Raw genomic sequence first — 18,121 nt, forward strand, 5'->3', positions numbered from 1 at the left:
TGCTAAGGTTAATTTATGGGTCCTGGATGAGAAGTGGATATTGGCTACTTGCTTTGCAATCAAAGATCACAATGACAATATTTAGGGTTTTGATATTCTGAACGTTTAAGTCTGTTGTCTGCCTGATGTCAGTGAGTCAATGTTAATGTCTGCACATTAGCCCAAACCCTAAAAGGAATCCAGAGACTGTGCTGACTCCACATGGCACCTGCACTCCCTAATCCAAAGACTGCTAGTGTGTCCCCGTGCTGGATTTTTGCAGCAGGGAGAAGTGGAATTTCTGAAGTTCTGGCCAATGTGACCCCACTAAGAGTTGAATACCCAATTACTGCAAACCTAACAGCCACAATACAAGCACCTGTGTGCTTGGGCATTGATGAGGTGGTGACAGATTAAAAGGAAAAAGGTACTATCACTCAGTCACACTCCTATCTCTCCTGTCAGAAACAGTGGCCAGTGATCGTTTTAACACTCCAGCCACATAGAACATGCCAGTGTTTAGCCAATGTTCACTGTTGGCATTGCCATTATGTCACAGATCACAGAATATTCTGAGTTGAAAGGGACCCACAAAAATCATCAAGTCCAGCTGTTAAGTGAATGGGCCATACACAGATTGAACCAACAACTGTGCTTCAGCACCAAGCTCAGACCAACTGAGCCGCTCTTAGGGTCTGGCTCATGAAAGAGCTGAACACACAGTTGTGGCTTATGATTTATAACAGGCAGTTGAACACCAGTACCACATCTACAATCACTGCTGTACTAAACTTTGCGGAACTGATAGCTCAAATTAGGAGAGCATGCTACCCAGGGAGGACAATTCAAATTGCAGGAGACCCCCCTGAAAACACAGGAAGCAGCAACAGCAGTGGACAAGCACTTTATAAAGTTGAAGTTGAGATTCCTCCTGAAGAATGTCAAGGCCTAACACCACGAAAGACCAAAGAAATATTCACTATTCAACTCAACCACATTTATAGAGATGGAACAGAGAGATTCTGAGTGGGAAAAAGGAATTTTGTCATTAACAACTTGAGCCACTAAGGGGTAACCTGTTCAGGCTAATGCTGCTGAGACCCATACTGTTTTTTCTATCCAGGAATGATATCAGTAATGATTCCAGCACATCCCCACTGAGGATCAAGTTAACCATCGGAGGACAGCTTATCCTTATTGCAGGAGTAATCACTGCCAGCAAGAAGCAAATTTGGTTCACATATTAACAAGTTCAACCCACAGGGTAGAGTCACTTCGTTTATTTAAGATAAGTATGGTAACTTAGGACATGCATTCTACATCACACATGCTTTTCAGTTGTAAGTGCAATTAATTGAATATGACCAGGGATTTTACCCATTACCCAAGTTAGATATTACTTCCAATGTCCAAGGATTTCTCCCACCAAAAAGGTGCCATGATAGAGAGGTCTTGGCTGGCCTTTACTTCCCCTGTGCAGCCTCTCATCAGCACCGCAAACACTGGGGCTACATGCTTTCCTTCCTACAGAAGAGAACTCTGATTCTCATCCAGAAGCCCATCATTAAAATGTGGATACCACCTCTGATATTATATATGCCCAAAGATGACTCTCATACAAAAGCTGCCAGATCAGAAAGCTTTTGCTGATCATTACCCTGCTAGGGCAGCCTGTAACTTGCACCTAAACCACTGGGGCTATGTGCTTTCCTTCCCATGGTAAAGCATAATGACTGAACCTTCCAATCAGATAAGTTGCACTTCTTCTAATACCCTTCCCCAGCTCCTGTGGCCTCCCTGCCCCTCTCTCACTTTCCCCTTTTCCTTTCCATTGTCCTACTACCCCTTTTTTATGTTCCCACAAATTCCTACCTCCTTTTTCCCCCTTCCATGGCCTCCCTCCACTAATTCCACTAATCCCTTTCCCCAGAGTTCCTTCATAATACCAGAGGGAGCGAGACTGGGAGGGAAAGAAAATAATGTTTCCCTAAAGTAACCATCTTTTTCTTAAAAGTTAATAATTTCTATTTTGGAATTTCCAACAGGCACACCACCACGCACACTACCTCGTACAGAGCCAGTCACAGCCAACAACACTGCCACAGGTGGCAGAGAACAAGTCCCTGCTGAAAGAATCTTCTCATGACATAGTTTCCAGATAAACCATACTAAGAAAACCCAGCAGCCGTCCTGCCATCTGTAAGAAAATATATTTGGACACTGGTGACTCAAAATTAGTTGCATTTTGAAAATTGTCTTATGGATGCTTTTGATTGTTTTTGTCATTTTCTGTTGATCCTGTTGATCCTTCAGAGAAGCTTTCAGAATAAAATCAAAACAGGGAGTTGTGGAGACCCTGAGAGGCATCCCAATGGTTGAGGAAACACAAGAAGCTTCCCTCAAAAAGCCGATAAGACCCCATTGGCTCCTTCCTTCCCCCGTGCCCCTGAGGCACTCCCTCCCTATTCCCTGACTGGCCCTTCTCTTTGTACTGCCTCGAGACCAGAGTGACCCCGGGCCCCTGGGGAGAAAGAAACCTGGACCCTCCATGTGTGTGTGCCTGGGACCTGAACATGTTACTGCGTGGCTGAATTAAACATCTGTGGATACCATGCACAGCCCATTTTTGCTTCTTTACCCTGGGCTTTCCTAGCAGCTATTCAGGCTGCAACACTCCAGCTGTGCCAGGTCACCGAAGACATCGGCAGGGATGGCCGAGAGTGAGTTCTGTGACAGGCAGAGCGAGCGCAAGGCACTGAGGCCCTGGAAGAAGCGTTGTGGGACCACACGCATCCCCTGTGGCTGCTGCGCCTGCAGCTTCAGCTCCCAGAGGCCGTGCAAGAAGCGGAAAGGCGGCAGCTGACGCGGGTGTGGGCTCAGGCAGCGCAGCGCATTGGCAGCAGCTCCAGCACGCCCAGGGTCACCTGCACCGGCTGCAGTGTGGCCACGCTCACCTCCAGCAGCAGCTGCGGACCAGGGAAAGCCGGCAAAGCCGTGGGAGGCCCTGGAATGCCACCCTGCCCAGTGCCGCAGGTTGTTGCCGCCCAGGCCAAGGGTCTGCAGGCGGTGGCAGAATGACCCACTCAGGAGATGAGGGAAGGGCCGTGGATGGATATTTATAGACAGCAGTAAAGCCTTTGACACTGGAGAACCTGGCTGCTCATGGATTGGACAGGGCAACTGTTTGCTGGATGAAAAACTGGCTGATGCCCAAGCCCAGAGTGTGGTGGGGAATGGAACTAAATCCAGCTGGGGCCAGTGTAGCAGGACGTGTTCCCTGCCTCAAGAGCTTGCTAATTGGTGAAGTAAATCACTAAAGGCCACTTGTGTCATGGTTATTTGGGTGCCATGGAAGCAGCACTTGTAGCTGACAATAAACATCTTGCTGTGGAAGCAAGATTATGGAAAGATAAGCTGGAATTTCTGACAGACACTTTGCTTCACAATCTATTAAAGCTACACCAAACTTTCACAAAGTAGAAGTTTCTGCACATTCCCTGGAAATGTGTGGGGCTTTCCCCGCAAAGTTGGGATGCTGGTTTTGTGGTTCCTTTCTTGAGGGTTGAGTGAAAGGACTCTATGCACACTCTTGCCAGTTTGGTGGTAAGTTACATTGACTCCTAATCTGTACTATTTCTTTCCTAGCTTTGATATAGGTACCTTAATGTTGTGAGCTGTTTCATGTAATCTACTAGTAGTTCTTCTGTTTTATACTGTGTAGTAAGTAACTCTGTTCAAGACCTTTTGTCTATTATCTCCTGTCTATTCAATTAATAACTAATTTCATAATAGACGTGATCTGCCACTCTTAGAACTTGTGAGCCCGAGTGGTTTAGGTGCAGGCCACCTAATTCCAGCTGTGCCTAATTAGAGGCAATTGCAGTTTTGATTCAAATTTTATTTAAAGGCTGAAGTGTTGCTGATACTGCGATAGAGTCAGAGTCTTTCTCTACATTGTTGTCATCACGCCAATTCCCGGGAGACACTCGAGGGGCGCTTGGAGGCCAGCTGGGGGTGCTTGTGGGATCATTAATGGATCTGTAGGGGCGCTTAGGGGGCGGGGCGGCAGTTGGAGAGCATTTGGAAGTCCGAGGGGACACACAGGGGGCGTTTTGGGGGCAAGTAGGCGGGCGGGAGGACTTCGGGACCCTGAGGGGAACTTGGGGGTCAGGAGAGGGAAAATGGGGGTACTTACAGGGCCCTGGGGCACACTCATGGTTCAGAGAAGCACTTGGGGAGCAGCTGGGACGGTGCTTAGGGGACAGTCCCGGCCCTGACGGGCCTCTCGCGGGCCGCGGGACATGACGGGAATCGCAGTCCCGGCTCTATCGGCGGCCTACCGGGCCCCGCGGTCTTTCGGGAGTTGTAGTCCAGGAAGTGAGTAAACTGGCGCGGAACCAGCGGCCAGTGAGAGACGAGGAGGGGAAGCACAAGGGATTTTTGGGGGCTTAGGGGGAGCTTCTGACGCCCCCATAACCGCCCCCCCCAGCACCCTCAGGGGCATAGGGATACCAGAACCGCCTGCCGCCATGTCGGCCGTGTGAAGGTGAAGAAGACAGGTGAGCCCCACTCTCACGGGTTTGGGGGTTCCCCGCCCTGATGCTCCCAATAAATCCCGAGGCGCCCCTATAGACTTCCTAGTCCTCATAGACCTCCCAATACTGTCCTTGGCCCCCCAAAATATCCCCCACAACCCCGGACGGTAAAGACTCCCAAAAGCCCTACCTGTACGCTAAATACCTTTCACAGATTTTCCTCAACACTCCTAGGGTCTCCCCCAAAAATCCCACAGACCTCTTCTAGATGCCCGAGAGACACCCAGTGCACTTGCAGCCTCTCCCGATAAACCCCCCAAATCCCTTCCTCAGCCTCAGAGCCCCTCCAAACACGCCAAAGACCCTCAGAGACCCCCTAGAGACACCCAGCGCCCCACCAACAGGCGCTTTTGAGCCCCCAGAAGCCCCCAAATGCTCTTGGAGACATTTGGAGAGGGAGGGGATTGGGGGCAATCCCAAAGGTGGGGGAGATAAGGGAGGGAGTTTTGGGGGTCTCCCCACCTCCCAGGTGCAATTTTGGGGTGTCATTGCTTTATTGGCCCCACCATGGGCTGGGGATGCCCAGGTGGGCATTCCAGGAGTGTCTCAATGGCCCTGGGAGAGGGAAGAGAGAGCAAATGGGGAATTAGAGGAACCTGGGGGAGGCGCAGGGGCAGAGGCCTGAAATTTGGAGGTGGGGTTGTCTTACCAAAGGCGTCCCCTTACGGCCTGGCAGTGGCATCACAGCATCCAGAGGAGGAGGAGGTCCCCAAGAGGGCCTGAGGGGGCTGCATGTCACGGGGGGTGGCAGTCCCACAAGTGTTCTCCCATCCCCACAAGAGATTTCCTTTGCCAGAAGTGTTTCCCTAGCCCACAAGTGCCCCCTCAGCCCCTCGAGTGACCGCTGACCCACAACTTCCCCCCCCACCCCACAAGTGACCGCCCCGGCCCACAAATTACCACGTGAGCCCAGAAGGGCACATCCAGGCCCATAAGTGACCCCTCTGACCCACAAAAGGGCCCCCCAGCCCCACAAAGGTGCCTCATGACCCTCAGCAGCCCCCAGCCTTTGACTGACTCCCTGGCTGACAAGCACCCCCCATGACCCTCAAATGACCCAATGACCCACAAGTGACCCCATGGCCCTCAACCGGGCTCCTTGCCCACAAGTGACCCCATAGCCATCAAGCGACCCCCATGACCCTCAAGGGCTCCTCTGGTTCCTCACCCAGTGGCTGCTGCCATGGCGCCCCCTGTAGGGCATCATGTGCACAGCTCCTGATTAGCTGGGGGGGGGGGGGCCTCACGGGGGTCACGTGACCTGAAGCTGGGCCCTCCCTGGTGCGGGGGCTCAGGAAGCGCCTCCCTTGCAGGCCGCAGGGCATCCTGGGAGCCGTGTGGCTTCCAACATGGTGGACACCACAGAGCCCTGAGGCTGTCATGTGACCACCAAAATGGTTCCTGCAGCAAAGGCTCATGGGAGTCTTGCTTCCCATTGGGTGGCAGCCCCTGGTGCAGAGGGGCACAGCGGCTGCTGCTGATTTGCCGTGGGGCATGGTGGGAGTCGCAGGACTGTGAGCATAGTGCCCCCTGCAGGGTATCCAGAGAGCTGCTTCCCATTGGCCATTGGGTCTTGTGGGAGTCGTGTGGCCTCCACCATGGATCCTGCCACAAGGGTTCCTGGGAGACAGCCTGGGGGGAAGACGCCCGCTGGTGCTTGCAGAAGTGCCTCAGGTGGGTCACGTGACTGCCTGGGCACTGCCCCCTGCAGGGTCCTGGGGGTATCAGGTGACCTCCCGTGTGACACTCCCTGCAGGGAACCCCGGGAAGCAGCAGAGCTCAGCAGGGCCCTGCCCACCAGGGGCGTGTCCAGTGCTGGCTCCTCCCCTTGGCGTCACCTCAAGCACCATTGGACAAGGGGATCATCGAGGGTGGAGCTTTAGGGGGACGAAGCCTCTGTTTGGCTCCGCCCCTTACAGCCTGCAGCGGCGGGGCCTGAGCATGGCCTGGCGGGGCAGGAGGAGGGTATTGGGGAGGGGCGAGGACCCCCGAAATGCTGACCCTGCAGTGACCCCACAGGGCTGGTGGTCTCGGGAGGAGTTTGAGGCACTGCAGGATGCACTTATGGGCAGAATGGCGGGTCCGGGGCATCACCTGCGATCGGGTGGGGTAGTTGGTGGTCCTCAAGGCGCTCTTGGGGAACACGGGCACAAGGGAGGGAATTGGCAGGCACTTAGGGGTCTGGGGAGCGCTTGGAGTCCTTAAAGGAACACTTGAGGGAACGGGGGAGCAGACTGGAGCCCCCAGGGGGCACCTGGGGATCCCGAGGGGCACTTGAGGCCGGGCTGCTCTCTCACCTCCTTTGCACCGGACGCTCCGTTCTCTGCTCCAGGCTGAGCCTCTGCGGGAGGTATGCGAGAAGTGACGCGGGACCGTCCCGAGCTCCGCGGGACCTCGGTCGCCTCCGGAGCCCTCAGGCCTGACCCGCTCCATCGCCCGCGCTCTCGTTTCGTTTCACCCCAGCGCTCCCGTTTGCTTTCGCCCCAGCGCTCCGAGCTTGGGCGATGATTGGTTCAGGGCGGAGACGGGCGGGCGCTGCAGCCAATGGGAAGCGGGGGAGGGGGAAGGCGGGGGAGGGGAGGGGTCCTTGGGAGGGCTTTGGGGATTCCTGGAGGGGTTTGGGGGTCTGGGGACGCTGAGAGATGCCCAGGGAGTTCTGGGGGTTCACTGGGGTGGTTTTGAGGATCTCAGAGAGATTGTTTGGGATCCCCAGGGAAAGGCTTGGGATGGAGGGAGGTTGGTGTGGTTCTGGGTATCCTAGAAGGGACTGGTGCAGGAGGGTCAAGGGGATCCCCATGTGGTTTGGGAGGCCCTCGGGTTGGTTAAAGTGGCAGAGAGCTGGGATCCCACTGACAGAGACTCTCCATATCCCCCATAGAACCTCCCAAATCTTGCCTAGAAACTCCAAACCTTCCCAAGGACTCCCAGATCCTGACAGGACTCTCTCAGCTCCCCTCAGATCTGTAACCCCATTCAAGGGACTGATAGAAAAATTGGCTGGCAAATAAACTTTCTAACACAATTTGAAGCATTAGAAAGCAGGCATTCTTTATCTGTGCAGGACACACTGAAGGACTTCTCCTTTAATCTGATGTGTGCGGTGAAACTTTGCCTCAGGGTATGGTCCTGTACGGGCCACGAACAGGTCTCTAGTGGTCATATTCACTGAATGCTTCTACATTACACGTGACCTTTCCTTGAACGTTTCCCTTGAGTGTGCACTGTTACTTCTTGTTACGTAACTTGACAAAAACCCCACTATATTCCTCATTACCTATTTGTCCACTGGCTCCAGCTGTGCTTGCGATGCTCTGTCCATGCCTTTAAATCCTTTCAGCTTTTCTGACAGTTGTCTTTAAGCTCCATCCAGCATCTTCAGGGCAATTGAAAATTTCTCGTTTTCGTGTCATTTATCAGGAGTCCCAAAACCCTTCCAGGGACCGCCATCTCCCCAGAGGGACCTTGTGGTTTGGGAGGTTCAGAGGGCTGAGGGGATCCCTGGGTAGTTTGGGGGGATCCCCATGTAGTTTTGGAGGTCCCTGGATGGCTTTGTGGGGGGGTCTCTGTCTCTGGACAGTTTTGAGGATCTCTGTGGTGTTCAGGGTTTCCCCATTTTTATGTCTTCATTTTAAGGCAAAGGCCCTTTAATTCCCTGTTTACCATTGTCTCTCCTGGCTCCAGCTGGTTTTCTTCAGCTTTTTCAGTCATTTGGGCCAGAATTTCCCATTCCCTGGAATTCCCCGCTGGGACTTGGATCATTAATTTTTGATAAAAAACATCTGGACTTGGCTTGTCCTTTCCCCAATGTCATGGGGCCAGAAGGTACCATGGGGACAGCAATTCTGGGAGTTCAGGGAATTTGGCATGATTGCTGTGGTTGCCACACCTGTTATGACATTCCTGTGGTTCCACACCTGTCACAACATCCCTGTCAGTCACATCCATCAAGATGTCCTGTGAGTTCCACTCCCAGCATTTCCTATCCCTGACAAGATCCAGCTGCCAGGTCCCAAATTCTCTGGAACTTTGAGTCATGCCCCCTTGCTTTCCTCCCCCGGCTCCCATCCTGAAATTCTGCTGAATCCGCCCAAATCTGTATGGTTTGGCTGTGTCTTGGGTATTTTTTATTTGGGTATAAAAAGAGTGACTTTGGGACAAACATTCTGTGTCTGAAGGGGCCCGGGAATTGAACTGCCAAGGGGCTGGTGAGTGGGGAAGTGTGGGGAGGCTTAATTCCCTGTTTATTCCTGGTTTTCCTTGTTGTTTGGTGATGGGCAGAAATTGAGGATTTTTTCTGCCCAAATTTCAGATTTTTTTTACCCTTTCCCTTCTCGAATTATATGACTTTGGCCCCCTTTCCCCCACAAGTTTTGTAATTTTAGCCCTTTTTCTTTCAAAATGTTGGGTTTTAAACACTTCTTTTCCCAAGTCTCATGGGTTTGCTCTTTTTGTGCATCTTTCTCCAAAATTTCAGGTTTTTTTGTCCTCATCATGCCCAAAAATTCGTGGGTTTTTTCTTCACCTTTTTGAGGCCAAATTCAGCATTTGGGAGGGTTTGTATGGGACAAGGTGAGTGAAGGGTTTTCCTGGATGTTGAGCCCCATTTTGATCTGAATTTGGGGGATGTTGGGCACAAAACTACCCATTTTGACTTAAACTGAGGGGATTTGGGGGAAAATTCATCCTTTCCACGAAGTTTTATTGTGGATTTGGTAGAAATGGGGTATTGAGGTGACATCAAGGGCAGGGGTTGGTGGGAATGCTGTATCAGCATTTTAAACTCTATTTTGACGTGAATCTAGGTGATTTTAGTTAAAATTCCTTTGTTTTTAGAGGGAACGTGATATAGATGTAGTCTCCAATGTGGCCTCAAGGGAATGTTTAATCCTGTTTAATGCCATTTTGACCAATAGAGGCGGGGGGGAAAGTGGGGGGGTGGAGATTGGGGGGAAAATATATTTTAACCCAAAACGGGATAATTTCGGAAGGAAATCCATTTTGATCCAAATGTGGAGAATTTTGGACAAAAATTTTATAGTTTCAAATGTTTGGAGTAGATTTTGAGGGAGTGGGGACCAAAATAAGCCCCAAGAGGTTTCCATGTGCTGAAAAAAGACATTTTTGGGTAATTTGGAGGTTATTTGAGGCTTCTGGAGACATCCCAGGACTCACATGGATTTTTCCCATAAAATAACAGTTTTTAGTGATTTTCGGTGTTTTTCTTAGGGATGGCACAAGATGGGATATGGTGGCTCTTCCTTCCATTCTGTGGTAAGTAAAACTGCTGTTTTCCACACAAAATCTCCAAATTTCATGGATTTCGTACATATTTCCAGGCTTTTTAGCACAGAAAATGAAATCCTGAGTCCCTGGGCTTGTTTTTGCCTGAAAATTCCTCCAACAACCTCTCAGCTGCAGATTTATTATTTTTAACCAAAAGCCCCCATTTTGAAATATTTTTTTAATTAAAAAACCTTTAGAATCTTCTTTTTTTCATGAATGCCTCTATAATTTCATGGGGAAAAATCCCCTTTTTCCTCAGTTTCTATGGGAAAAAAAAATGCACTTTGTCCTGTTATTTTGGTTTAGTTTTTTGGTTTTGTGTTTTTTTGTTTTGTTTTGTTTTGTGTGTGTGTGTGTTTTTTTTGGTTTTTCATTGGTTTTTTTTTTAGCTAAAATTCTAATGATTAGTTTTAGTGTTTTTCCAGGACAAAACCCCAAGATTTATATGCTGGAACTGTATTTTCTTCCAGGGAAAAAATATCTACTTTTAAAAGATGTTTTTAGATGAAACAAAAGTCCTTTTATTTGCTCTTTTTAAATAAAAGAAGTTAGTTCTTAAGGAAAAAAACCCCTTTTATTCCTTATTTTCCTGGCTTTTTTCTCATTGTCATTAAAACCTTTTATCAACCCAATTTTTAGGTAATGTTCTAAAGAAAAAAATACTTTTTATTCTCTTAATATTTTCTTGTGGGTTTTTTGTTTAATTTTATTTTAAAAATTTATTTAATGAGGAAAAAAAGCCCTCTTGAACTCTTTTTTAGGTTTCAAGTACTTTAAAGAAAAAAACCTCTTTTACTCTGTTATAATTATTAAAATTCCAATTGCTCATTTCCCTCTTAATGTTTCTTCATAATCCCCCTTTTTTAAAAACACAACTCTTATTCATGTATTATTTCAGAAAGCCCCTTTTAATCCTCTTTTTTTATTCAAAGTTAAACCTCATTATTCCCTGTTTTTCCGCCAAAACACTCAAATTCCATTTTTTTCCAAAAAAATCACCAGAATTATTTTTTTAATCTAACATCCCCAATTACCTATTTTTTAAATTAAAAAAAAAAATCCTTATGATGGGCTTTTATGTATATGCTGAGTTTTATTCAATTTTCATCTCATTTTCCTTTTTTTTTCCCTGCCAATCTCAAGATGGTTTTTTTTTTCTCCCTTTTAATTAGGAGAAGATACCCACTCTTTTAAGCCTGTTTTGGGGCAAAAAATGGCTATTTTGTTGGTTTGTAGCATTAAAAAAAAAGAAAAAATATTTTTGATTCTTTTAAAGTATCTTTTGTTTAGTCTTCCTTTATATATCTTTATATATATAATGTATATTTTTATATATGCATTTCATCTTATACAAAATACATAAAATTTTATTTGGCTGATAATAATATTAAATAGTGTAATTGAATAGCATCATATTGATCAATAGGACAGTAATTGCTTATTATTACTTATCTATATTTTTATGTGTTGAGGATATATTAATAATATACATAAAGTACAACAGTTCTATCTGAATATATAATATAATCTCTACTGTAATTATAAAAAATACAACGTATGATCTGTAATGCTGTAATTATGTTGTTATTATAATTATTCTTGATTTGCATTTTTTAGTAAAAATTTCTCTAAAAATTCAGTATAAACTTATTTAAAAGTTTATATGGATGTACAAAAGATGTGAACTAGGAGAATGTAATATATTTTCTATTCATATATTACTGCATTTATTAATATAGCAGACTATATTGCTATTATATATAACTATCTAGTTATTAAGATATAATTATTAACTATAGAATAGATATAAATTACTACAAATATAATTATATAATACAATTCTTACTTTACAATATAATATTATGTAGAGTTGCATATTATATGAATGCCATTGTTATTGTATTATATTGTATTGGTATTGTTATTGTATTATAACAGTATGTAATTTATTCATATAATATTTATTTACATAATTATATATTATTATATTCTGCATTACAATGTAATATCTACTTTTATAATTGTTATATTAATGATACATATAATCATAGATTATATTGCAATATAGTGTAATACAATGGTATATTATTTCTATTCTTTTCTCTAATATATTCTCTACCTTTGTAATTTTGCACCTTACTGCTTATTTTTGCTTGATTTTTACAATTTTTTCCCAAACCATTTCTATGAAAACAAGAAAAAATTATTTAAAATCATTATCTGTATAATTTTATAGAGAAAATATAAATAATCTACTGTTTTATATAATTATAAAAATAACATGTAAGTGTATTTTCTATTATTATTAATACTGAAATAAATTAAATAGCCACAGTGTTTATTATTGTATTACTTTAATTATTTGTAATGTTTATGGAGTTGGATTAAATATTTGCTGATATTTCTATCAAAATTAAGTACAATGTAATAGAAAAAATACTACTATATATTTAAATATAAGTATTGTATATCACAATTTTATAATTAATAGATCTGTATAATAATAACATAGAAAATTATATAACAAAGTTATATAATGGATAACAAGTATAATAATACTGTAACAGGCTGAAATGTAATTTACATATTTTCACTGATATATGAGTCCTATATTATTAATATTTTATCAGCGTACTAATCAGTAGTAATATACTAAAGTATATTACATAATACTAGTAATATATCATGAACACAAGGTGTAATAATATAAATATCTAGTAATATTGTTTTATTAAGGAATAGTATTTTGTGTAATTAATATTAGTTAATAATACAACATTATTTGATATTTTTAACACATTGATGTATTTTAATAATTTGCTAATAGAATACAAATGTTGTTTATTAACATAACAAGCTGTAAATAGAATTTATATTATGATTATATATAAAAATGAACTCTATAAATTGGATACCGCAGTCGTATCTTTAATGTAATTTCAGTACAATTCCTCCTGCAAAATAGGAAAATTGATATATAAACACGTACAGAATTGATATAAAAAATATAAAAGCCCCTTTTATTTAACCCCTTGGTTAACATAAAAATTAACCAAGGCCTCCTTTTCCCCCTCTTTTCCCAGCACTCTCCAGTGCCAGCTACCGGGGCCAGGAGTTCCTGGCCGTGTTCCCACAGAATGATGACGAGTCCCCCAGTGCGCACCTGCAGCTGCTGCTCACCTCCTATGGCCCTGCTGACACCCAGGTGTCAGTGACGCTCCGTGGCAGCTCTGTCACCAAGAACATCACCCTGAGGCCAGATGTCACTGTGCCCTTGCCTCTCCCTGCTAACCTGGAACTCACTGGAAGCCACACTTTCGATAAAACCTTGGTGGTCCAGGCCAGCAGTGACATCTCTGTGGTGTCTGTCAGCACCAAGGGCTACACTGTGGGTGCCACTGCTCTCCTACCTATGGAGAGCCTGGGCACCAGGTACTATGTGGTGACACCGGTTGGGAACTACACTTATGGCCTGACTGAGTTCGTGGTGGCCACCGGCGCCACCACCACCGCTATCAGCATCACCACCACTGCCACTTTCCACTATGCTGGGGCCACTTACGTCCCTGGTGCCGTGCTCCGCCTGTTCCTGCAACCCTACCACAGCCTGCAGCTCCAGAGCAGCCAGGACTTCACTGGCACAGTTGTGGTGGCCGACACCCCTGTGGCTGTCCTCAGTGGCCACACCTGTGTCAAGGTGTCTGCTGGCTTTGACTTTGTGGTGGAGCAGCTCCTCCCAATGATAGCATGGGGGAAGAGCTATGTGGTGCCACCCAATCCACTGCAGACAGACGTTGACTTCGTTTACGTGGTGACAGATGAAGACAACACCATCACCTACAACACCGGGAGTGGGAATGCGACTGTGGCCATGGCGGCAGGGGAGGTGCAGAGATTTGTGCTGAACCATAACTCCCATCTGTACATCAGTGCGGTGGTGGCTGTGCAGGTGGTGTTTTTCTTCAGCGGCTCGTCTTGGCAAGATCCTTTCCTCCTTGTTGTCCCACCTGTCACCGCCCATTGCACTGCATTCCGCTTTAGCAGTGTGCCCAGCCAGTATAATCATGCCATCCTCATTGCACCCACCACTGCCACTGCCACCACCACCCTCAACCATCGGCCGGACAACACCATAGCATGGCAGGCCATTCCTGGCACAGATTTCTCCTGGGCCAGCATCGCTGTGGGAGCAAAAATGCAGAGCGCTGAGAACTCACAGGTGCCCATTGGGCTCCTGGTATTTGGGTTCCAGAGTCACACTGGATATGGCTTCCCGGGGCTCTGTGCCACCAGTGAGTACAGTCAGTCCACTGTTGTGTCACCCCAATGATTGGGCCTTGTGCAGTTGACCATTCATGGGTTTTCCCCTTTTTTTCAGTCCCCACATCACTCTCCTATGAGGATTTGGTCTGTGAGGAGAGGTGTGAGCTGGTGGATGGACAACCAGAGTGCATCCAGGAGACTTTCTCCACCTGTTGGCTTGCTGGCGGGTCACACTACCACAGTTTTGATGGAAAAACCTTTGATTTCATGGGAACATGTGCCTACACCTTGACCACCATCTGTGATCCCGATCCCACCCTTCCTGCCTTCTCTGTTGAGGTCACAAAGAAGGAAAAGGAGAACTCCAAAGTTTCCTCCATCAGCTCCATCACCATCCATGTCGACAACGTCACCATCACTGCTGTCCAGTCAGAGAATGGGATGGTGAGGGTAAGCCATCATAATTTCCCAATTTTTAAAAATTTTGCTGAAATTGCATATTTATCAATGATCTTGAGGGTCTTATCCTAAATAATTCCTGGGTTTGCTGGTGTGCAGGTAACCCTTGCATGAAAACACTTCTAGTCTTCTTAAACTCTATGCCAAATTTTGAAGGATTTTGGTTGTTTTGATGTTTTTTGTTGTCCTCCAGGTGAACAACCACCGCTCGCACCTTCCCATCTCCCTCTCCCATGGGAAGCTCCGCATCCGCCAGAAGGGTAAATCCATGTTGATCCAATCAAATTTCAAGCTGAAAGTCCTCTACAACTGGGATGATCATATAGTGATCAAACTTCCGGCTGCTCTTTCTGGAAAAGTGTGCGGAATGTGTGGGAACAACAATGGGAATCCCCAGGATGACACTCTCTCTCCTGATGGAAAACAAGTGTGGGATATTGTGGAATTTGGGCAGAGCTGGAAGGTGACCAGTGAGAGTAGCTGCTGCCAGGACACTTGCGACGGTGACTGTGGGCGGTGCAGATGGGACCAGGAGGTGACATACAAGGCAGAGACCTGGTGTGGGAAGTTGTCCCAACATTCTGGGCCATTCCGGTCATGTCATGACACTATCAGTCCTAGTATCTACGTGAAGAACTGTATCTATGACCTGTGTGCCAATGAGGGGCACCGTGATGTGCTGTGCCACGCCTTCGAGACCTATGCTGATGACTGCCAGGAGGAGGGGATCAATGTTTCTGATTGGAGGATAACAGTGGGATGTCGTGAGTAGAGGATGGTTGGGTGAAAATGCTCCTTGGGATGGGCAGAGCCTAATTATTGTGGGACTAACGATCCATAGGATCATGGGCTGGGAAAGGTTATGGCAGCAGATCCAAGCAGGAAATCCATGGAAGTCCAGGGAGATTCCAGAAAGTCCATGTAGAAAGTCCACAAAGTCTGTGGAGTCTCTAGAAAGTCTGAGCAAGAAGTCCTCAGACACTCCAGAATGTCCAGGCAGAAGGCCTAGGAAGTCCATGGAGACTCCATAAAATCCATGGAGACTCCAGGATATCTGCGTAGATAGTCAAAGAAGTCTGTTCCACCATGTGCCACCCCACCCTAACTGCTGTCTCCCTCCCTGTCCAGCTCTCACTTGCCCGCCCAACAGCACCTACAGCACCTGTGGCCTCGCCTTCCTCCCTTCCTGCAACATCCCCGCTGTGTCATCCAGCTGTGCCGCTGTCACCACCTGCGTAGACACTTGTGTGTGCCACGAGGGCCTTGTCCTTGATGCCAACACCTGCATCCCCCCCTCTGAATGTGGCTGTGTCTTTCGGGGTCTCTTCTATGGCCTTGGAGAGGAATTTTGGGGTGACCTCACTTGCACTCAACGCTGTGTGTGTGATGCGGAGCACCGGCAGGCAGTGTGCCGGGATTCTGGTTGTGGCACTGAGGAGGAATGCCGGGTGGAGGAGGGGATCCAGGATTGTTATCCCAGAAGTTTTGGGGTTTGCACTGCTGTTGGAGCCACCCACTATGAGACCTTTGATGGCAAGAGGTTCATCTTCCAGGGGACATGTGTCTACCTGTTGGCAGGGTTGTGTGAGGACACCCAAAATTTGGTGGGATTCCAGGTGTTGGTGCAGAATGGCCACCGAAGTGACAACCTCATGTTGTCCATTGCCATGGTGACAGTCAAAGTCTACAACAAAACCATCAGCATTAGCAGGGAACATCCTGGAAAAATCATGGTGAGTTTAGGAAATGATCCCTTCTTTTTTCACCACATTCTCCACCTTGTCCCAGACCTCATCCTATTAACATTTGAAATGTAATTAAATCAACATAATTTGCCTGTTCCAGATCAAGGAGTGGTTGATCAACCTCCTCTTGGGACTTGGTCCTTCTCATTCTCTTAAATCCAAAATTTAATTCAATTCAAAATTTAATTAAATGAATGCTTTTTGATTGCTCTGGCGGTTGAAAGTAGTTTACTATCAGTTTGCAAAGTTGATCAATTGTTATGGTTTTCTCCCCAGATTGATGAGCAGTTGATCAATCTCCCATATCACTACAGTGAAAGAAAGATTGTTGTCTATCGTCACGGGCAGGACGCGGTGGTAGTGACCGACTTTGGCCTCGTTGTCACCTATGACTGGTACAGCCACGTCACCACCATGGTGCCCAGTGGCTTCACTAATGCCCTATGTGGGCTCTGTGGGAACTACAATGGTGCTGCAAGTGACGACATGATGATGAGGAACAACCATGTGACGTCAGACCCAGATGCCTTTGGGAGCAGCTGGAAGGTCACAGATGTCCCAGGATGTGGTGAGAGGTCAATAGTGGAATGTTCCAGCACACTTGCACCTTCCTGGCTGCAGCAGGAAGTCTCTGGGATGGGGTGTGAAATTATTTTGGAAGTGGATGGACCTTTTAGAGCATGTCATAGTCATGTTGATGGCCACCAGTACTTCCAGAGCTGCATCCATGACTCCTGCCTGTTCCCTGATCAGGAAGAAGGGATCTGTCCAGTCATTGCCCTCTACGCCACCGCATGCCAGGCTGCTGGTGTGTCCATCGGGAGGTGGAGGACAGATAATTTCTGCTGTAAGTTGGGACAATGGGAGGGTTTTTCCTTCAGCAGTATCCAAAGGATCCTCAAATCTGCTCCAAATCCATGTATGAACAACCCAGAGGTGCATGGGAATCCAGTGGAAATTCCACCCAAAGTTTTGGTTGATCCCATAATCCACCCAAATTAAACCTTTCCTAAGGAAGAAGTTGTCTCATCTGGAATAATTTACCCCCTCAAAATCTCCAGTTTCCTGGTGTTGACTAAAAGGTGGATAATTTAGAGGGAGAACCATCAAAAAATGTACCAAAAAATAGTGGAATTGGGTTAAAGGGATTCAGCCTGGAGATCAGTTGAGGACCCAATGTGGAGCGATCCCATTCTTTGAGTGAATGTTACATTTTTCTCCATAGAAATGTGATAAATTGGGTAGTTTAGTGGAAAAATTTCTATTGAAATGGGCTGGGATGTTCCTTATGGATGATCATTGGATCATCATCATATAATCATTGGATCGTCATTTGATGATGTCCCTTGTCATGTGCACAGGGATGAAAATTGACAGTTTGCCATGGGCTAAAAAACCCTGTATTTGGTGAAGTTTGTACCTGAATTCCAGGAATGTTCCAGGATTTGGCTTGGAATTTCCTGATTCCTTATGAATCCCATTGTTTCCCGGCAGATATTCCCTGTCCTTCCAACAGCTCCTATGAGCTCTGCTCCCACACCTGCCAGCACACCTGCGGTATTGACTCTGCCACATGCCAAGGGCGGTGCCACGAGGGCTGCACATGTCAGGATGGCTTCATGCTCAGCGGTGACGAGTGTGTCCCTATGTCCCACTGTGGCTGCAGCTACCATGGAGTCTACTACAAAGAGGGGGAGACATTCTACCCCACAAAGCAGGAGATGTGCCAGTGCCTCTTTGGTGGCACTGTGGAGTGCCAAAATACTTCCCGTCCTGATGGTGGCCATGGGAAGGTCA

At 46.6% G+C, this 18,121-nt stretch overlaps 1 protein-coding gene across 1 annotated transcript; it reads left to right on the forward strand.

Moving 5' to 3' along the window:
* Positions 1–9,802: 9,802 nt before the first annotated feature.
* On the forward strand, positions 9,803–15,185 carry LOC132087256 (IgGFc-binding protein-like). The gene is made up of 5 exons (XM_059493254.1): positions 9,803–9,845; positions 12,941–14,149; positions 14,236–14,570; positions 14,773–15,006; positions 15,102–15,185. Exons 1-5 carry the CDS (start codon positions 9,803–9,805, stop codon positions 15,183–15,185), a joined length of 1,905 nt encoding a protein of 634 aa, XP_059349237.1.
* The last annotated feature ends 2,936 nt before the right edge of the window (positions 15,186–18,121 follow it).

This window comes from Ammospiza nelsoni, unplaced genomic scaffold, assembly GCF_027579445.1.
Source record: "Ammospiza nelsoni isolate bAmmNel1 unplaced genomic scaffold, bAmmNel1.pri scaffold_79, whole genome shotgun sequence".
Classification (NCBI taxonomy): domain Eukaryota; kingdom Metazoa; phylum Chordata; class Aves; order Passeriformes; family Passerellidae; genus Ammospiza; species Ammospiza nelsoni.